Below are 22,586 nucleotides of genomic sequence, written 5' to 3'. Positions count from 1 at the left end.
AGTTATTTATCTGACAAAATTATTTGGCAAAAAAAAAAAAAAAGTAGCAAAGTACAGCTACAGGTTTTATTTTACTATGCATAGAAAAAAATGCATAGAAAAACAAAAAGCTCACCAGATAAAGCATACATTGACTCAGTTACTAATATTAAGTTGGTTTTCTCTTGTTTTTGCATGTGTTCATAATTTCTTTGTATGACAGCCAGGCCAAAAATTATGTCTGAACAATTTGGCTTATTTTATTGCGTTATCACAAACAAAAGTTTACTACAAGCCCAAATACGCTTACAAAATCTTTTATTTATTTAATGATCAAGTCAAGGCAATTCACTTTCATTTCTATAGCACTTTATATGATACAGATTGTTTTAAAGCAGCTTTACAGTGATAACAGGAAAATTATGCATTTCGCTGTTGTTGAAGTCAGTTCAGTGTTGATTCAGTTCCGTTGTAAAGATCATCAATTATTAAATTAGTTCATTTTATCTATATTGTTGAATATTAAGTGTCCCCAACTAAGCAAGCCAGAGGCGACAGTGGCAAGGAACCCAAACTCCATCATGTGACAGAATGGAGAAAAAAACCTTGGGAGAAACCAGCCTCAGTCGAGGGGCCAGTTCTCCTCTGGCCAACGAACGAACACGGTGTGATTATGATTCAGGCTGCATCACAAGTCAGAATCGGATTCGTCATGCCAGTATGAATAATATTTGAAGAAAAAAAAAAGAATAAAGGGTGAGGATGTCAATTTTCCTTGGCTGGACATCACTTTTGGCCAATACTGCTAGTAGATTCAAAATGATTAAATCTAAGAAATAGAACCAAAAAAAAAAAGTCTCTTGCCATTTTTTCCCATACTGTTCTTTATTAGGCTACTTGAACATAAGGAAGCATAGTAATTCATTTTTATGCAGTTCACACCTTAAAGCAGTTTAGTTCCTGCATGCTTTCTTCCAAATTATGAACATTGATCGCAAATAAATTTCTACAGCTAAGCTAACATTTAATGTGACATGAAATAGTAATATGGGATATATGATGAAAATGTCAGTTTCATTTTTTATAAATATATAATCTAAATATATAATTATATTATAAATATACATTATTATTTTTATTATGAATAAATACAAATATTATGAAGCTAATTAGCCAATTACTTTCTCTTTTTTTTTTTACACAGAGTTTCACAATATGCAAGTAGTCATTTAGATTTAGTCCTCTTTCATATAATTTGCAAATGTCACTATATGGATTATGAGCATTATTTAACGCATGTTCTCTTGACAGGTTGAGGAGATCCGTGGCTGTATTGAAAAGCTGTCAGAGGATGTAGAACAGGTCAAGAAGCAGCACAGTGCCATCCTAGCAGCACCCAACCCTGATGAAAGTGAGTTCCACCCATCAGCGCACAGTTTTATCCAAACTACTGCCTCTGCTTTTTCATTGACGCAGTGTAAACGCTTTCACATTCATTTCAGTGTGGTTTAAAAATGTATATTCTGCCTCTAGAATATGGTTGTTTTTCAGATCACTAACATGAACATGAATGTGACACTTCATCAGTGAGACGTTTAGGCATACAAAAAAAAAAAAGTGCAAATTTATTGTATTACCTCCCCCACATCTCCCTCTAGGATCTATCCATTCGCGCATACAAATATAAACCTAACACACTGACACATGTTTGTAAATGCATATCTATATCTCAGGGCAACATGACACACTTTACATTAGCTTTTAACTCCACCCACATTTTCAACATTAAAAGTGATGAACTGTATATATTTGCATTGTCTACTATACTGCTCGCCCTTAAAAGGATCGTTCACCCAAAAATGAATCATTTACTCATGGTCATTGCATAAAATATGACTTGTGTGTTATATTCAAAATCTTTACATGGGAATTTAAAGTCACATGTAAACTTTTATGTACAGAAGGTGAGTAAATGATGACAGAATTTTTTTTGGGGAACTGTCCCTTTAACATATGTACAACCTCTAAAAAATGATCATACATGCATATTCGGTCACAATGCAGGAAGGTTTGAGGGGTGCAAATTCGATAAAGTATTTATCACTTTTTGGAAAGCACCAGCTCCATGACTTGACTGCAGTTGTGTGGTAAGATATATGAGCTCATTGGTGAGCCTATTCAAGCCTTTCTCCAATACCTTGCATTTGCGCCACCCACTCTACAAAAGAGTCGCCACATCGCTCCAAGTGTTTGTTAGACCCAACCCACACACCTCATAGTGCACCAGCCCACACTGCATCTATAGAGGCTGTTTCTTCAGCTCTGAGTCCATAATGTTTCTAAAAAATCCTGCTCACCTCATCTTTCCCCAGCAACAATCTTCAATTACGGCAAATGTCTATGAGTGTTTGAGTCGTTCCAGTACTGTCTGTGACTAATGTGTGAGGTCATTCTGACAGAGCAGCTCTTTAGTAAATGTGCAGTAAGCCAACTGTTTCCAAATCAGTGTGGTTACAATGTTATTTAATGAAGAAATGCTTTTGTGGAATCTGTTATTTTACAGGTACTCAAATATTGCTTCTAAATTAACATTAAATAGCAAATAGACAGTTTTTAAAGGTGAAGTATGTATTTTTGTGTGTACTTTTACCCCATTTAATAAGCAGAGACAACCATAAGTATCCTTATTAATAGGCTATTTTTTCTGAAAAGCAAGTGAAAGTCATTATTTTTGCAATTCCTATTGGTGGCGCTAATGCTGCCGAAAATACATACTTCACCTTAAAATAGTAATCAAACATCAGTTTCAGGGCAAGTTAAATTTATTAAAATTTAAGTTTATTCGCTTACAGAAAAAGGGCCATAGTCATTCCACTTTTATTTTTTTTTGGACATGTACCATTTAAAATGAGGTAAATGGTGCTTTCATTCCTGATAGTTTTTTAAACAAATCATTTGAGTAAATAATTTAATGAATCACCCAAAAAGACAGTCACTTGTTTCATTTCTGATTGAATTAGTGTTTTTAACATCATTTGAGTGAATGATTCAGTGACTCTTGGAACGCTGCTCAACCAATCAAATTCGAGGACCAGAACTGTTTAATATTGTAAATAACCACACAAAACATGTTATTAAAGAATTCTATTATATTAGTCTCATGTTAACCTGTTTAATATGGAAGTATTGTGGCTATACTATGCTTATGGCTATATTTTAGCATGTATTACCTGCCTCTGTTTACTTCCATTGTTAGCGCTTTACTGAAACTACAAATTTTTCTAAATTATTTTGTTGTATCTGACTTTATGCCACAAATGCCGTTGATACATCTTATTGAACGCACTGAACCCAAAACCCAGAGTGCCCTCTGAGGCTGCCTGGCTTAGATCCAAGAAATCCACAGCCTATGAATGACTCAGCTGCTATAGATGAATCTTTAATAGATGACGTCTCACTGTGTCTGACAGTTTTGGTTCAGTTTCTTACATTTAACTGCATGTGATTCGCTTTGGTTTCAATGCATGTTTTCTTTGTTTCTGTTAAGTTGTTGCATGCATGTATAAGAATATTATTTTCTTTCTTTTTTTCCTGTTCTCTTTTCTTTTGCTTTCCCCCCTGTCTGTTTTCACCATGCTGCATGAAGGATGAAGAGAACCTGTGGAAGTTGAGTGTCTGTCTCGATATCTGTGTCAGTGTGAACCGGAAACCTGAGGAGAGGTGGAGAACATATTTAATAAACTAATTCTTAAAGGAATAGTGCACTCAAAATGAAAATGTTGTCATTATTTACTCACGCTCACGTCGTTCCAAGATGTTAGGAAGACTTTTTCATACAAAAGTAGATGGCGATTTATACTGCCATGTTCCAAAAATGACCAAAAGGAATAATTTTAGTAGTCATATGGACTATTATACTGTTTTTTGTCCTTTTTGGTTGTGTAAATCACCATCTCCTGTTATTTATGGAAAAGGATGTTCAGACATTCTGCTTAAGAACGACTTTTTAGTTGTTCGGTAAATTATACAGGGAAAATGACTTGAGAATGAGTATATGACATGATAAGATTGCCATTTATGGCTTTAAATGTCAAACTTAAGTTGTTTTCCCTGCATTATTCTCCTTCAGTTTCAGTAGTGTTGTGTGTGTTTTTGTAAGTTATTGAGCTTGTAATGTTATACATACTGCATAAATTGTGCAGTATAGAAGAATTCAAGGCCCAATGCCCATTTCTCTTTCTTACAGCAGAAGCCTTTGAATTCAGTCAAAAGACATACAAAAATGGAAAGACAGACACTGTTATTTTTCATTTAACAGATGCCTTTTATCCAAAATATCCTACTCAGAATATAATGACAGGAATATGATCTCAGTCATAGGCAAGTTCATTGGGATCAAGCTAACGTTTGTGCACTTAGATCTTTAACCAAGACTGTAATACCATCCCCCTCACCCTCAGGAATACAGGGTTATTGTGATCTCAGAAACATTTTTGGGTCAGTGCTTCCAGAAGCTAATCCACAACTTCTATGTTAGCAGCCCAAGTTTTCCATTAATACACCCCCACCACAAAACCAAAGCATTTCATGGATTTTTTATTATCCTTTTACTGAGGTCACCCTACTTTTACATTACATTTTTGTGTATGTGCTACTGTACAAAGCTAAATGTGCAACGTTTGTGAAAAAGCCAGCTTGCTAAAAGATGAGCGAATCCCTCTCTTTTAAATTCAGCAATTGTGACCTTGAGCAAAAATGTTAACCTCTGTTGGCTCTACGGGTGACTAATGGTTACCTCTTTGCCCTAGTTTATCAATTCACCCAATCAGCTTAAATGACCAAATTAGCCATCAGAATAATAGCGCATAATGAACTCCTGCCCCTGAAAGTCCTCCATGTTGCCCTGCAGGTGAGTGACGTTAGCAAGTAAAAATGAGCTGTGCGTAGTTTACTTAGCTGAGGGGTGATGATAAATTGGACGGTTAGCTTTTCTATACTGCCAATCCTTGGGGGTTGAGAACTTTTTGTGTTCTGGATGGATTTTGTTGGATGATCAGTATTCTGAAACAAACATAAAAGCATTGCTATAAGTGCTCACTTATATGTTGGAATGTTTTGCTAAATGCATTTTGCAGTAGGCGGTAATATGTGGCTAAAAATAATCATAAAAAAACCTGCTGAAATTACATAATCTTTTTTTCTTTAAAGTAGACATCAACAAACACCATATGCTACAAAGAATTCAGGTTCATGCAGTTTATCTATCTATCATAAATGACTAGTAAATTCATATTAGATAAACATTAGCTGATAAAAGATCATTAAAGTCAGTCATTAATAGACAGGGCCAGACCTGCACAGCTTTTTTACCTCAAAAAGGTAAATTTGAGAAGAAAAAAAAATCTGCAGAATTCTGAGAATTTGTGAAAAATATTTAATAAACAAACATGCAGGGGTAGATTTTGTAGAACTGTATGAATGAAAATTTAGCAGAAATCCTAAATCTCATGTTTCTGCAACAGGCCTGATTTAGCAATTTTGTGGCGACTGCTAACCGATGTAAATAAAATCACATTCAAGATCTTTTAAAGTGCTGGTTAGATGTCATGTTAAACAGTGGGTGTGACAAGAAACATTCTCGTCGGTCAAATCGATCTCTCGACCACATGAGAAAAAAAAAAAGCTGACATGAGACAATGGCTTGTTTAGAACAGGAAAGAGCAGGACTGCATTTAGCTGTCTGTAAGGACAACAGTGGTGTAGCGGTGTGCAAATATTGTGATGCGAACTCAATGACAGGAGATACATTACACTTTTGTTAAATCGATGTACAGGGGAACTGGCCACACCCTGACTACAGCACTTTAACGGACACGAGTGACTAAACAGATCATTTGTTTTACAGGACAGCATTGCTTTTTAAGCGCTTTTTTACACTGTTTTGTTTGTCATGTACTTTTTTTTTTAAAGCTTAGCTGCACTATGTAACTTTTTGTGTTCAAAATTGATATAATGAGCGAGTACATCATGAATCCATTTTCCAAACCGTGTTTTTGTCTTATCCTGAATCACTACGGTACACCTATTATATGTGTTTATGAACATATGTATTTCATATATTTTTTCAAATAAGTTCCGGCGTACTGAATTTTGTCAATCCAACATGCCAATCAAAATAATACCCAATTGCCGAAAGCTAATCATCAATTAACTTAACTAAAGAGATAATAAATTGAGTCAAATAGATCAGTTCTGGCAAATTTAACCTTTCAACACTCCTAAAAATGAGGAAAAAGTAATTAAGGACACACAATTAAAAAGTTTAAAGACATTATGATCTCTCCTTTAAAAGCTAAAAAAGCAATCATCCTTGGGAACAGAAAATTTCCCCTAATTGAAGAATCACCGGTATTTGCTATGAAACACCAATCAATAAATTACTGTTCACAACGTATAGACGTGTAATTTATCACCCTTCTTCCACCCGCCGCCCACCGTCGATCCCCACAAAAAGTGATCAGCAGGAGCCACAATATTGATGGCCAGGAGGAGACGCTGAGTGATTTGAAGTGTGAGGCTTCTATAAATTCTCGACCCAGATTAGTAAAACCCTATTTAGTAATAAGTTGTGTATATGTATTTCTTAACAACTTGACAACACATGAAGTGAATTATTTAACCAGCATTTATTGGCATGGAATGTACATATTCTTAATTTTGGCAGATGAAATCTGCTACGCTGCTGCTAAGAAACGTAAGTACGTAAGGACATGCTGCTGCAAGAATACATTAAAACCCCCATAGCAGATCTCTACAGGTGGCACTTGGGAGGAGGAGGGGTAAACAGAAGTTTCATAATCACACAGCATCATGTGGATTAGGAAGTACATCTGGTTGGCTAATGCCACAGTGTTATAGGAACAAATCAGCGCTCAGTTAGAGTCACGACTGAACTATTTGAGACTTGCACATACCGTGCTTAGCAAATTTATCAGACCACCTCCCAATGTAAGGTTTGTGCAACAGCTGCTCTAATGTAACAGTATTGGTGATTACCAAAATAATTTTTTGTTTCTGTAATGGTTAATTCACCAGTATGTGTTGTCTCTTTAGTCACAGTTGGCCAAGTCAAAGTCCGGACTTGAATCCTATTGAACAGATTTGGGATTTAGTGGATTCAAAGATAGATCGCACAAAAGTTTCTTCAAAAGAAAGTATTTGGGAACAACTAGAAACTATTTTGAAGTTAATAACAACAGAGACTGTGGAAAAGTACTGTACAAAAAACAATGCCAGCAAGAATGCAAGCTGTTACCAAGGCCAATGACGCCATACAAATTATAAAAAATTTGGGTTATTATGTGTGAATAAAGGCTATGTAGTTTCAGTTTGTTCAGGGTCTCTGCAGACTTTTTAAAGTCAAATTTAAGTCAAGACATAAAAGCAAAAACCTTTTAAGACCCGAAGAAACCAAAATTGCGTGCGTCAAACTTTTGTTGATAATAATTAGATAATATTTTACTGATTGTGTTTTTGTGCTTGGTGCCATGGCTGGTTTAGGCCTGTTGTTGACAGCTAGTCAGTGAGGAATGACAGGAGTCATTCATTCAACCAATTTGTTCAAACTGCTGATTCATTCGGGAAAGAAGCAAGTGATTGTTCATTGAATCATTAAATTGATTCGTTCAAAACGGGGATTTCAGTCAAAACCATCGCTGACTGTTGCACTGAGACTCTGCTACGTTTCATTTTGAAATTCTCGTCTGTGAAATAAAGGGAAAACAAACAATATTGACAATATTGTTTATGAAATGTGACTCACAATGTTCATTTATTGTTCATTTAACTGTTATACAAAGTAAATATCACATTTTGTGCATGGGAAAATGGGACTCTTGCTGATGTGATATTGTATGATAACAACATAATATGATATAAATATAAGACAAACTCATTTGGGGGCATACCTATAACTGCACTGACACATAACGCAGTAAAAGCAGAGACAAATGCGATGTCAGTTCACAGTGCCTCATACATCGTTAAAACAATGATTACAATATCATAATAGACAATACACATCGCACTCCACTACGCACATAAAGAATGAACTTACAATTGAACTGATATTTATCAACTTGCTTCTCCTCTCCTCCTGTTTCGCGTGCAGGAGACAGACGTAATGCTGCCGCGAATGTGACGCGAAATCCATAAAGAAAGAATAAATAAAGTACACTAATTAGATAGTTTTAATTTGGAAAACATTTAAATATGTCTAAGTCAAATTGCCATAGAAAATTTAAGACCTTTCATAAGTAAAAATGAGACTTTATAAGACTTTTTATGGCCTTAAATTAAAAAAATTCTAATTTAAGACTTTTTAAGGATCCACGGAAACCCTGTTGTTATTTACATAATAAATGACAATAAAATGTTTAGTTTTTAAACAGGTTTTTGACAGATTCCTAAAATAGTTGTGTTTTCTCTTTATTATGACGTGGTCTAATAAATGTGTTAAGCACTGTATATTATGATAAATATTTCAGTATGAATTTGCAAGTACTTTATTCCTCTTAATAAATGCACAAATAATCCCTGATGATAAATTGATATTGGCATTAATACTCGCAGAGGAAGAAATGTCATGGTCATCAAACTCATGGCTGGAGAAAAGAGAGAAAGCAGCGAGGGATTGGATTAGTCAGAGGAAAGGAGAGTGTGTAGGTGGGAGTTGAAAAGGCTGAGGTGGTGTCCAGGGAGTGAATGGCACTGCAGTAACTATCAATCAACATATGACTGCAGCCTGCAGTCTGTACACACATCCACCGTTTAACAAGAGAGCACTCATTTTTCTCTTTAAAGAACAAGAACTTTATATGGCCTGAGATGTTTTCAAAGGTTAAAGTCATAAAAACTAATAGACATTGCACTACAAAAATCAGGATTGTTAATCTGTATTTTGGTCATGTTCTCCAGTAAAACAATGGATAAATGATGTAAGATAAGAAAACTTTTCATAGAATACATCTTGAACTAAAATTATTTGTGCATTTATTAAGCACAAACCTTTTTTGTTCAAATATATTCTATAAAAAATTCTATATATCTATCTGGTCTGTCTGTCTATCTATCTAAATGCAGTATGTTGTCACATGACTTTGTACCCTATATAATGCAACCAGTGCTCATTAACTTATTAACTCAACATTATATGCATTTAAACTCTTTTGTATTTCCTTGTGTTTTTATTCTGCAGAGACCAAGCAGGAGTTGGAGGACCTCACAGCTGACATTAAGAAGACAGCCAATAAAGTGCGCTCTAAATTAAAAGGTATAAAAAACAGAATTGTTCTTCTTTGAATTTAGCGTGAGAAAATTAGAGAAGTTTTTTGCTATTTAGCTATTTGCAAGTATACATGAAGTTTAGTCCTCTAAAAGCTCTTAAAATCTTCATGCGGTCGCGTAGGCAAATCTAATTTGGAGTCAAACTTTGATTCAAAAGGCAGCCACCTGAGGGAAAGGGAGTTAAGCAATAGAAAATTCTTAAGTAGGAGTTTGGACTAATCTCTTTTGAAGTGTTCTCCTTCTGAAGTCGTGCAGGAAAAGACAAAAAGTTACACTCCACACCAAGAACAAGATAATATTTTTCAGCAACTTATTCAATGACAATATGAGTGTGTAATTAAAAATTGAAAATTGATTTTATTACACTACTACCTAATACTTGGAGAGAGGTATCAGTAAGCATTCTCATTCTTCTCAATGGCAGTCGATCGACCAGAGGTACATGACCTGCACAGGGCTCTACAGTGCGAGTAATTCACTGGCATTTGCGCCTAAAAATAGTTATGTGCGAACTTGAAAAATAATTTACGAGCACAGTGCGCGAGTGACGGGCTGTTCTCAATACACTGAACAACAGAGAATATACAGTGTATATTCTCAATACACTGAACAACACTGAACTCACTCTTTAAGTGAGAGTCAAGTGACTCCTCCCAACAGTGCTAAAAATAAAGGTGTGAGAGCGTGTTATTAACTATGTCAGATATGATGACGCTACTGCAACACGCATCACGACAGATGAGCGATCTATTCATCAAGCCAACGCGCAAACTGCCGCAAATGAAAGTGAAAGTAAGTAGTAGACGCTCAACACACAAACAATCATATTCATTAATAGTAAAGAAACGAAATTATATTAGGCTACCAGTGCTACTGTCGCTGCTGATTTTGAAATGAGCTTATGATCAATAAAATACCCAGCCCTACGATTTATATCAGTTTTGTGAAAAACACACTTAGCCTATGTGACTAGGTGTGAATGGAATCATTTTGATCAGTAAAAATGCATGAGGTGACCAGGTGTAAAGTTGTAAACAGGCCCCTACACCATAAAAAAAAGTCAAGTAAACACTTAGTGAGCTAGATACGCAACACAGAATGAAGCCTTAAGTCATTATCTCAAAAGACCAAGTGCAAAAAAACAAAACAAGGAACTCACGCACACTATCAATACTTGCAAATGAGTATCAAAATTTTATTAGCAACGTTTAGGTCTCACCAAAAGACCAAGTGCAGAAAATGAAATTACGACCAAAACAGTCGACACTGAGGACAGGAAGATGACAAAAACTCATTTTTGAGGACAACTTAATGTAGCCTACTGCACGTACTGCAAAGGAAAAAAGCAAGCGGGCATTTGTTTTGTTTTTAGCACTTTATACTTTATTGAGGTGTTCATTCTTTTTATATATTTTGAAGTAAGCTAAAAATAATAATTGCATAATTATTAAATGGGTAGTTCACCCAAAATAGAACATTCGGTCATTTATTACTCTCCATCATGTCGTTCCAAACCCGTAAGACTTTCACTCATCTTCGGAACACAAATGAAGAACTTTTTGATGAAATTGAGAGATTTCTTTACCTCCATTGACAGCCTACACAACTACCACTTTGATGCTTCGAAAAAAAGTTCATAAAAAGATCATAAAACTAATCCATATGAATTGAGCAGTTTAATCATCTTTTTTCACTGTGCTCCTATATTTCTTTGTGTGCTCCTAAATTTTTTCATTTAGGAGCACATGTACTCCTTGGGAAAAAAGTTAGCGTAGAGCCCTGCTGCACCCTGCCAGCTTTGTTTATGTGCACTATTATATCTGTGAAAACTTTACCATGTCAGAAGAAATTTCGCCTGCCACGACAGCAAATTCAGCAGCTTTTAGATCTTGTTGGTCCGACTTCATCGACACATACTTGACGGAGCTCTCAGCCCCGAAATTCAGCGGGTTGAGGCATGATACGTTTGGGCTTGAGGTTGCAGGTTCGCGCACTCTTTTCGAAATTATATAAAATATCCAGGGTTGGATTCAGTTTGCAATCTGGATTATTTATTTTCATTGATTAGGTCCCATGAGTACTGATAAATGCAATTTCAACTATTTCTGAAGTGCTTCTTTTATAAAGAACAACACTTTCTCACATAATGTAGTGAAGCAGCCCCTGCATGCGTGAATAATTGATTCTCGAGCCATCGATATTAACCAATTTAGCACCACCGGCGCGGACAGCACCTGGTAACGTCGCACGTAAGAAGGAATATTTTAAGCAACCTCCTAAGGTATAGTTCGGCGAACACGCCTAGAAATAGTATACCTTTAGTTAAGTTATACCTTTAGAGTCTTCGTAGCGCGCTAAGAGACAACGTTATCTGGAAATCCAGCCCTAAATGACATGTGAATAATCACTTTGGAAACCTTTAAATCTTCTCCATGCAAATATAGCCCACAGTGACGGTCATTCTGATCTATACTTCATCTACACTTTCATTGATATAGCCAGTGACACATGGTGCACACAGCTCCATTAGAAGTGAATGGAGTGTGAATCCCATCGTCTCCTGAAGTGGACAGTGAGATCTATTGTTCTTCTGAGATTAAGGGACTTGTTATTACTCTGGGACCACTTTGTCTGACAGCTAGTGTATGCACTTTCATTGTAACAGTTCAGTCCGCCAATTACTTTTTCGTGTTGTAGTTGCTGTGCCACCTCAGTAACTGTTGTAACCAGGTAACCAGGGTGAGACAGCTGCTAAATGAAATGTCAATCATTAAAATATGTTGAAGGGGCGATATTTATCATGGTCACTGCATGTGCATAGACTTGGTTTTAGCACAGGCTGTTTTACTACAATTTATTATATTCAGTTTATTTCTCTATTCCACAGCAATCGAACAAAGTATAGAGCAAGAGGAGGGGTTGAACAGATCATCTGCAGATTTGCGGATCCGCAAGACACAGGTATAATAATCTTAGAATATTACTTTTACGGATTAACATTTTTTAAATCAGACTTATCATTCGTTATGAATAATGTCCATCAAGTTCCACGTATGCATGTATCTAAAAATACATGCATCGTGTCTTTCACTTGTGAATTATGTCATAGGAAATAGTGATGTAGTACTCGAGTCCGGTCTCGAGACCGATTTCTTTGAAAATTTGAAAACCTACGGACTCGGTCTCGACTCGGACTCGGCCCTTCAAAGACTCGGTCTTGACTCGGACTCGGCATAGGCGGTCTCGTCCCCATTACTAGTGTTCAGGGGATATATTTAAGACTTTCACAGCTTTTTTATGTAAAATATTTTTTCTAAAAGGGAAGCAATATTCAGCAAAACAGTAACAAATCTGACCTTCAGGGTGTCCAGTGAGCTCAGAGACTGACATACTTCCTGTGAACTCTGCCCTCCCTCTGAGCAGCTCTGTCAAACACCCTCCTTGGCACCATCTGCTGTTCAGAAACAGAATGTGTGCAGTAATCTCTCAAACTGCAGCAAAAGCAGGGGCCGATTTCACAATGATCACACTTGGCCCTCAATATTATTATCCTGAGCCGCTTACTGTCAGCGAGCGAATTCACATCCTGATGTGCAGCCTCAACATCTCTACCTTTATCCCACAGCATTCCACGCTGTCACGCAAGTTTGTGGAGGTGATGACGGAGTACAACACCACGCAGTCCAAATACAGGGACCGCTGCAAGGACCGCATTCAGAGACAACTGGAAATTAGTGAGTTCTGCTAGTACGCACAAAGACACACATATGCAAAAAGTTGAGAAACATCCTACTGTACATTACTGGAACGCACAGTTACATTTTCACTACAAATCTTACTAACTTAAGCAAAAAAAAAAAAAGCTATACAGCATGTTACTGGATCAAAAGCATGACCTGTGCGCCATATTCTACCCGTTGATCTAATACAGGAACACAAATCTGATCAAAATACCCAGTATGCACCATAATGATACCATGTACTTCTAATATTTTTAATTAGCTGGCAGAACAACTACCAATGAGGAGCTGGAAGACATGTTGGAGAGCGGGAAACTTGCTATCTTCACTGATGATGTAAGTTTAATAGTCGGAAATCAATGATAAACTAATTTTCCTATGACTTTCGATTCCATGAAAGTCACAATTTCAGGTTAAATTTGAAACACTTGCGCTTTAAAATGTAATTTTACTAAGGTCCAGTCACAAATAGCAGCCTGAGCCCTTACAATACTACTCTGAATGCACACTTTTGCCATATTATCTGTTGGGTAATAGTCCACTGTAAAGTTCAAAGCAGCCCTAAAGGAAAACTAACTTCTGAAAATTAAAACGGTAAATGAGACACCCTACAGCAGTGGCGAGGCTATATAAGGGCCAGGGTGGCACTGACACACTCAGATTGATGTTTGGTCCACCCAATCAAATGAGGCACACACAAAAAAAAATAATTTGTGGGGAAATAAAAAATGTATGCATACATGACAATAATAATCACTCAAATACATGCATTTAGTGGATGTCACTCCCGAAACCCTGCAGCATGTGTGTTCACATTCACATTTTTTCACATATTCACATTCTGAATAAATTCAAAAATCACATTCTTTATTTATCACTTAGTAAGCGTGCAAAGAGTGGTCCCTTAAAGCTGTCACTCTTAGTTCATCGCGAAGATGCAATCTCACAAAGTTGCGTTATAATCAATGAAGCAATCTATACTGGACAATAATAAATATCTTATTTACATAATGTCTACTACCACACTTTGTTTTTTATAATGACGGATTTGTTTTTTATAATTGACGGAAAAATCTCCGTCTTTAAGCAGTGAGTGGATTCTTACATAAACACCTCTGATTGGCCGTGCATTCAAGAAATCAACAGACATGTCTACGACTGGCTGGCATTAATATTGCTTAACGCTGCACAAACACATTGTAAATAGAAACCTTTGACACTCTTTAAAGTGCAAACACAGATATCCACTGAATCGTTTGCCAACACGCCAATATCCTATTACATAGAAAACTGATCCTAGTCCAGCAGTTATGGGCAGCAAATTTCTGGCCTCGCCACTGCCCTACTCATACACTTCCCAGACGTGCAAGGGAGTCAACATCAAGTGTGCTATTTCATAATTTGTTTCACCCAATCTGTATGTGCAAAAAAGCTATGTGCAAATGTATGTTGAATAATAGTAACTTAGCCTGCTGCCATGAACTTTTTCTAATATTCTCTGTTTAACAGATCAAAATGGACTCCCAGATGACCAAGCAGGCACTAAATGAGATTGAGACCCGACACACTGAGATCATTAAGTTGGAGAACAGCATCCGTGAGCTGCACGACATGTTTGTGGACATGGCCATGCTGGTGGAGAGTCAGGTACAACCAAGAGTCCAGCATTTTATCGGAGCCAAAACGCTCCAAATACTATTTGTTCAAATGCTACCAATGTAATCGTGTCACAAAAGTCCCTTCCACAAGGCTGTTAGTAAAGTACTGTATATAAAGCAGTGTTATTCAAATGGCGGACTGCGGTTTGGTTCCATCCGAACCACGGGTCATAATTGCGGCATTTTACCGTTTCTACAGATTAAAGTGAAAAGCGCGGTTCACACCACAAGCACTCAGGGTTGTTAATGTTAACGATCTTTCGGAGCTATATCTATAATATTTTTATTTAGAGCCAAAAGTGTTTCATTCAAGCCCTTTCCGCTCCGTGCGTGTTGCTTCTCTCTCTCCCTCGCTAAAAACGTAAACCACCACATTAAGAGCTGCAGATGACAAGGTTATTTTACCAACAGTAGCAGAAACACGGTGAGAAGAAAAATAGATACTTTCACTAAAACACTGCAGAAAACGAGAATGCAGCTAATACAATTATTTTTATCTGTCATAAAGATGACTCTTTTTATGACTTTTTTCATACATTTAGCATTATTAATAAGCATATAAAGAGCATTTCACAATAAACAATGTTAGAATTTGGAAAATTACTTAGAGATGGCAAGGGAAGGCAAAAAATCTTTTAAATTACTAGTTAACTTTGTTTTGTCCTCGTGATGAGAGTTTTGATTATTAAATTATGTACATTGTTTGTTTTTAGTTGTTTATTGCTTTGAGCAAATATAAAAATGTCCCATACTTTTCTTAAGAGGCAAACCCTTCAGCCCCAGTATGTTTTCTCAGTCCCGAGGCCTTCTATGTGCCATACACACAGGTGACTAAATGTAATTATTATTATTAAAATGTTTTTAAATAGCCTGTTAAAATATCTAATCTAACCTTTTTGTATTCATATATAGTTGGGAGAAATATTTACTGTTTTTTTTTTGTAAAAATTCTTAGACATCACTGTTTTGGCTCTCTGGACCCAAGATTCTCATCTTTGATGACTATTTTGAGGTGTTTTTGGTACAAAGTACTATGGCTGCCTCGATGGAAATGTATAACTGTTTCAAAAAGTTTTGTCCGGACCTCCACTGGCAAGGAAATATAGAGACCGGACCTCTTGGAACTTTAATTGAATACCCCTCATATAACGGATTGTCAATTTGAGAAGTCATGTCCGGAAGTAATTTACTTAAAGGTATAGTGCAGGCAAAATGAAAACTCTATCTTTGTTAACCCTTACGTCATTCCAAACCTGTATGCAGTGTAATTTAAGTTTTATTTATATTCTATTTTATTTATATTGCATTTATTTGTTATTTGCCAAGGCATAATTTAAAATTTTAATTAAAAGAATTCCATCTTATATTTATATTTTATCAGCTTTATTTCAATTAACAAAAACAAATTTTAATAGTACAATTCATAATGGCCACTGTCGGGCTTGGCCAATGATACACCATTTTTGAATTCTGGATATAAACACGCACTGGACGGAAACTAGACTTGATGCTTAATTGCAAATGTAATTCACAGATAGCAATTTATATATTCCCACGCAACCAAGGACAGTGGAAATTGTTTATGCAACATTATCCTTGTACTTTAACATGATGGCATTCTATAGCAGTCCCCGTGGATCACCCTGGGGTTAAGGGCCTTTTCTCAAAGGCAAAGAGGTGCACTCAGTCATCACCGCTTGTGGGGTTCGAAATCAGGCTGAATAAAGCGTTCAAGCGAATCTTAACTTTCAAGTCTTCTGATTTTTGCATTGGATACAGTGATTGTCGTGTGTGTGTATGTGGATATTGTGAAGAAGTTGTTTTTTTGAAGTGCCTATTTTTGTCATTCACAGGGAGAGATGATTGACAGAATTGAGTATAACGTGGAACACTCAGTGGACTATGTAGAGAGAGCAGTTTCTGACACCAAGAAGGCTGTCAAATACCAGAGTCAGGCACGCAAGGTAAAACACTATCAGCAGTTTCACCTGACGTCATTCAATATTGTGCCCTTTGTGTACAATGATTCATGCTTTCTCTAGAGAACATAGGCTCAGTCCTAAGATGTCATGTACAAAAAATGAGTAATAGAAGAGCATTTTGAAATTATTCCTAAACCACTTAAACCATCCAAAGAAAAACTATAGTGCTCCTATGGCACTCATTGGTTCTTCAGCAGATAATGTCTTCTAGCTTTTTTGCTGCAGTTTTGCTGGCTAACGTCCATTGCAGTGGTTTAAAGGCTGCAGACTCTTGGTGGTATGCCACCTACTTCTATGCTTTCTGATGAGTCAAATTCTGCAGATCTGGTGACACATAATCTTTACATTTATTCACTTACCAGAGCTTCAAAAATGCCTGGATTAGAATTGTCAATGATTGATTGATCTACAGTTATTTGCAGCTAATAATCAAATTAAGGACACTAATTAAATGAACAAATGATAAAATCATTCAGATTAAACCATGCAAATTGCAGCTTTCAATGATAACATAAGTGCAACTTCTAAGACAAGGGGTCGCAAATCCCCAGCAAGCTATTGCAGGTCAAATTTGAAAACATGATAAATATTTTTGGTTTTTGAAAGCCAATGAATTTCATCAAACCAGGGTAGCCTCATCCAGAAAATACTGTTTTGGCCAATTACAGAATGGTATACAGTAACACTAAACGCATGTAAAGAGTAGGTCAAATTGTCTGTATGTACTGTAAAGTCCAGGTTCTAAGCTTTAAAAATGGACACTTGTTTTGTGTTTGTCTATGTATACACCCCAAATTGGTCTATAAAATAAACAAAAAAGAAAAGAATTGATTGGTCCCTTTACATGTCAGTCAGTTGATCACCAGAAAAAAGCTGCAAAGTAAATGTTTATTTGCTTCAAACTTTCATGTGTTTTTTATGTCCAACCAAGCAACAGCATTTCCATTTAGTTGCCTCTGTTTGGCATTAGTCCCCTGGCACAATATATTTACAGCTTCCCTCCATGGCATCATCACATTCAGTACGTTTTCTTTGGAGTTTCCAAAGTTTAGAATGATGTTAGGACTGTATTTAGCCTTTACAGTTACGCGATATCTAATCACCACCTTCTCAAATGCAGTCAATGTTTAATACATTCAGTATTCAAAGGCTCAATGTCCCAGAGTGTGTCCTTTCATCAATAATTGAATTAACTTTTAATTAATTTAATGATTTACTTTGGTAATGGTTTAATTGTTCATGGTTTCATTTAATGATTTAAAGTGTGGTTAAGATGAGGTGATGCTACTTAGATTAGCTGACTGTGTATTACTGCACAATCGAGTAATAGAGTAGCTAGATGAACAAACCAAATGATTGTTGATCTGTTGGCTGTTTAATTACACATCTTTCTTTCTTTCTCCTTTTTCGCCCTCTGCAGAAGAAGATCATGATCATCATCTGCTGTGTAATTTTGGGAGTGGTTTTAGCGTCCACTATCGGAGGAACCCTGGGCTTCTAAACGACATGAAGAAAGACAAACACTTGGAAAGCTGAGTGTTTTATCCACTTAAACACGAGATAAGGAAACTGTCATAAAACGGGGGTTGGGTAGGGTTAAAAATTGAATATTCAAAAATCAAACAAACAAAAAATAAATAAATAAATGGAGATGTTACGTACTAGCTGATTTAAAATATATAAAAGTGGGTTCAAATACACATAATATTTACAAACTGTACATGTAAATGTATTGAACATAAAAGCAGCACATGGGTTACTACCTGTAAAGGAATAAAACTCAACTTTTTTTTTTTTTTTTTTTTTTTTATAGTGTCCTTTATTTTTGGGGGGGCCTCCAGGACAGTGCCAGCCACTGCTAAATTGTTTTACGTTCCGGCAGAATACGGTGTTTGGCAAACCATACAAGCATTACGAATACTAACCAACTGACTGCATAGATGTTATAGACAGTAGTACTACTCCGATTTCAATGGCCTAACGTTCCGAGTGGTTGCTTGCATTCAGATGAAATCTCTTTTTACCATATTAGCTCATTACTGATGGAGTGCTATAGATTAAAAGCACCGTCAACCTGATAGCTGAATTTCAGTCTTAATAGTTTTACTGTGGGCAACTGTAAACAAACAAAGAAAAAAAGAACTAAGAAGCACACATCATTGTGAATTGTGAGAGGAAGTGATATCGGCAAGTTTGTACATAAAGATGATTTTCTTTTGACTTAATTTGCTGTACTGTAGATGGTAGGCAGTGAAGTAACAGACATTTCATTTTAACATATAGAAAGCTGGGATCGATAGGGTGGCAAACTGTTGAACTATGCAGTTTTGATAGTAATTTCCCCCCACTTTTTGAATTAATTCATGGCAACCTTATGGAATGATTCTGAAAGATTTCTTAGAGGGAACATTTTTGAGAAAAGAAAATGTCAATACTTGAAACAACACCTAACCTAAATATTATCTTTTGGAGGGTGGTTAGGTCTGCTGAAATTAATATTCCTTATTTTCCGGTTAATCGTTAGTTTTGCATTTTTTATTTGCCTTGTTTAATGAATTGGATATATATTTTATGTTATGATATAAAGGATAGGCTTGAACGGGACCATTTTGGTTTTGAAGGATCGATTTGGGAGTTTGACGTTTTTCACCTGGTGCTAGTTAATGAAGAGAGACTAATAAAATTAACTACTAGGACTTGATAACTATAAAATTCTACATATCTGAAACAATGAGATGAGCTCTTGATGAGCTATCTGACTAAATATTTACATGTAGATGCATTCTTCAGTTCGGTTGAAGAAACTTGTAGGACACTTATTATGCAGCGACTAATTTTCACAAACTTTATATGAAACGACTCAAATCCAGCTCTGAACGCCAGAGAGACAGCATCTTGTCAAGATAATGCTAGCTTAGACTAAGACTCTTTGATTTTGTCCAAAGATTTATTTCTTTATTTTTTTATCAAACGGCTGTATCATTAATTCTTTGCATCCTTTTCTTTGCAGACAGAAAGTGCCAGCTTGGTTAATTATGTACTGCTCGTTTTAAATTCAAGGGCTAAAATTTAAAACCAAACTTTAGCTCTGTTTTTTGCTTTTGTTGATACAGAATCCCTCTTGGCTTGATTCAGATTCGTCGCACTCTTAGAACGCCCTCACCCTCATGTTCATGACGTTACAGAACATGTATCAGCTCTCAAAGTACACTCACTCCTTTTCTCAATACGGACTTTATTTTCCACGTACTGCTTATCATAGAATATATAACAGGAGCCCCCCCACCCCGTCCCGCCACCCCTTTACCTACCTAATGCGAAGTAGTAGGGAACAGGAAAGTTTTTGGGGATATACACTGTACACCTTTTAGAAAGCCTGAGGCAGAGGGCCGGGACTATTTTGCTTTAATCATTCCAGTAACGTCCAGCATGTTTTCTTTCAAACTTCTGTGTATTTAGTGTCGAATCACTTACATGTATGGTAAAATGAGGTAAATATGTATGTCGGTGTTGTTTTTTAGTAGACGATATAGCTGGAAGGCCCTTATTTGTTAACGCATGCAACTTTCGCTTTGTTAGTTTGCATGGCTCTCGATCATGTGTGCACTTTACAATCAAAGAAAACTGTCTTATGCCGCCACATTTTTGGGTTGTACCGTTTTCCGTTTTGTTAATATGTTTATTTGTTTGTTTTTTTTATTTATGATTATTTATTATGAATCTCTAAGGGTTGGATTGGGGGTGGGGGGGATTTTGACTTCTTTTAAGATTTCTCCTGCCTATTTCATCATGACCCTGACGATGCTGGAGTTTTACCGTGGTCCCCATGAATGTGTTCCCTGTGGATGTGCACATGAGTACAAAATCTGTTTGTTGTCAGGTATTATGTTCTTAAACCACATTCATAGTGTAAAACGACGTATTGCCCCCCCCCCCCTCCTCCTCCTCCTCCTCGCCCTCTGGAAACACTCTGGGTACGAATCATTTTTGCGCATCTTGTTCATTTCCCCTTCCCCTGATGTGTTCCCAAACTTGATTGTTGTGCTTAACTGGTGATGATATGTGAATTCTTTCGTAAGACTATTCTTTATTGTGAGTCGTGTGCTGCGGTGTCGAATTGTGCAACTCAAAAGGCCATGTATGCGTGCCCTGTCCCTTCGGCATTTTTCCTTTTTTACGTACACGTTGCTGTATAAGTGAGCATGAGCATTTGTGTGTGTGGATGTGTGTGTGTGTGCTCGTTTGCTGTTGGAGCCCTCGGTCGCACCGCAACGCTAACTGGCGTCGGGCGCAAGGGTCTTTCTCTGGTCTGCCGGTCTATGGTATGCAGCTCTAGCGCTCCAGTTTTGTGCCGACTTCATTCAAATGTTAAGAAAAGTAATAAGACTAAAAAGCCAAAGCGTTATGCGAGTACAGAGCACAATGTTACAGTCAACTGTATTGTGTAGTCCTCCCCACCCATAAATCTTGTGAACTATCTTGCGTATACATTTACTACGTTTTCAATTCCACTTCTTTCAGCGACAAGGTTCTCGATATAAAGGTTTATTGATTTATTTATTTATATTCATTCTGAACAATATGTATAATGTATACTACACAAGCTTGTTCCTTTTAAAGCACTTTCTCCAAAAACAGCTACGTACAAAACAAATATGTTGTGTGTACTGTATGTTGTTTTTTATTTCTCCCCTCAATGATGCTGTTTATGTTGCCATTTGCCCCTTGTTCAGCTCACTTGCATTGCTTCCTCTGTGCTGGCAATACATTAGACGTAGACATTAGATCAGCTCTGGTTAAAAGAAAATGAAATAAAAAAAAAAACCTGTATACTAACATGGGCACAGATCTGGATGAACGTTTTCTCAGTTGTCTTATTTTCATTTTTCAACACTGTTTTTGGATGTTCGTCACACAGACACTGATATGACCAGACAGCACTGGCATAACACAGCACATTGAGAAGGCATTTTGTAAATGGGTGAAAATTACAAACTACTTATATATTAAAAAAATGATGTACCTTTTAGAGTTTAACTGCATAATAGTCTTTTTTGGTTGGGGTTGTTGAGTGCCTCATCACTGCAGGGGAAGAAAAAACCCTTACGCCCAATCTGCACGGCGAGCGAGCGGTGATGCAACAAAGCTAGAACGCTCCCGCCATGATCAACGAAGCCGTCTCAGCTACGTAGACTGCTTTGTGTATTGTAATGCTCGCTGCTTAGTTTCCACATGTGCTTTAGCTGTCTATGAGATGCAAAGCACCTGACTGACAGCTCTCAAAGACTTTGACGTTAACGGATACGACTTCTCGGTTCCCAAGACCTGCGATTGTGATTTTTCTCAACAGCCCCAGCCATGATCCTCCATAATTTCATCCTCTTTTGTGTCATTCCTTTGATGTATATTCCCATTAAACTTTATACCAGTATTCTTGCTTCAGTGTTAGATTTAGAACGAGGAAACAGTTTGTGGAGATGGTGCTTAAACTGTGATTTCAGCAAAATGATCATCAATTACAGAGGATGGCCTGTAATGATGTGATGAAAACACTATTCTAATTAGAACGGGAAGATGACTGGATAAGGATGACATAATTGAATTATACCATTATCAAATGTGATGAATTATATAACTACAATGATTTAAAAATCCCGAGAAGTTGTGTTATATTAGTAGTAATATTGAATGCTCGCGATTTTGTCAATCTGAACTGAATCTTTGTCTTGTAATTATTGTAAATATTTCAAAGAGAGAAAAAATGATTTGCATGTCCATGTATAAAACTACTAAAATAGTTCCTGTCAAAGTTGTGAGGTTGATTGATTTTCTTGTTCTTTGCCCTGGTCGCAGTGCTTTGCTACTGACTGCTCGCTTGTCGT

At 36.6% G+C, this 22,586-nt stretch overlaps 2 protein-coding genes across 4 annotated transcripts in view; one reads left to right on the top strand and one right to left on the bottom strand.

The window, feature by feature from the left end:
* The window catches only part of stx1b (syntaxin 1B), a 38,488-nt gene extending 20,171 nt beyond the window's left edge, over window positions 1-18,317 (top strand). The window contains exons 3-10 of the mRNA XM_081377035.1: window positions 1,291-1,390; window positions 9,236-9,310; window positions 12,212-12,285; window positions 12,950-13,058; window positions 13,327-13,400; window positions 14,574-14,711; window positions 16,576-16,686; window positions 18,125-18,317. Of these exons, the coding sequence (XP_081233161.1) occupies window positions 1,291-1,390; window positions 9,236-9,310; window positions 12,212-12,285; window positions 12,950-13,058; window positions 13,327-13,400; window positions 14,574-14,711; window positions 16,576-16,686; window positions 18,125-18,205 (762 nt within the window). The 3' untranslated portion in view covers window positions 18,206-18,317. The remainder of the gene's footprint in view (window positions 1-1,290; window positions 1,391-9,235; window positions 9,311-12,211; window positions 12,286-12,949; window positions 13,059-13,326; window positions 13,401-14,573; window positions 14,712-16,575; window positions 16,687-18,124) is intronic.
* LOC308697646 (uncharacterized protein) overlaps window positions 1-22,586 on the bottom strand; it is a 72,881-nt gene that overhangs the window by 46,699 nt on the left and 3,596 nt on the right. The window contains exons 3-4 of one of the 3 annotated variants that reach the window (XM_081377025.1): window positions 12,889-13,023; window positions 12,681-12,778 (exon numbers count right to left, since the gene is read on the bottom strand). The exons of the other annotated variants lie outside the window; for them this stretch is intronic. Coding sequence (XP_081233151.1) covers window positions 12,681-12,714 — 34 coding nt within the window. The 5' untranslated portion in view covers window positions 12,715-12,778; window positions 12,889-13,023. The remainder of the gene's footprint in view (window positions 1-12,680; window positions 12,779-12,888; window positions 13,024-22,586) is intronic. 3 annotated transcript variants of the gene reach the window in all.

Source organism: Scardinius erythrophthalmus (genome assembly GCF_964197995.2).
Source record: "Scardinius erythrophthalmus genome assembly, chromosome: 10".
NCBI classification, from domain to species: domain Eukaryota; kingdom Metazoa; phylum Chordata; class Actinopteri; order Cypriniformes; family Leuciscidae; genus Scardinius; species Scardinius erythrophthalmus.
This window is presented reverse-complemented; position numbering and strand designations above follow the sequence as displayed.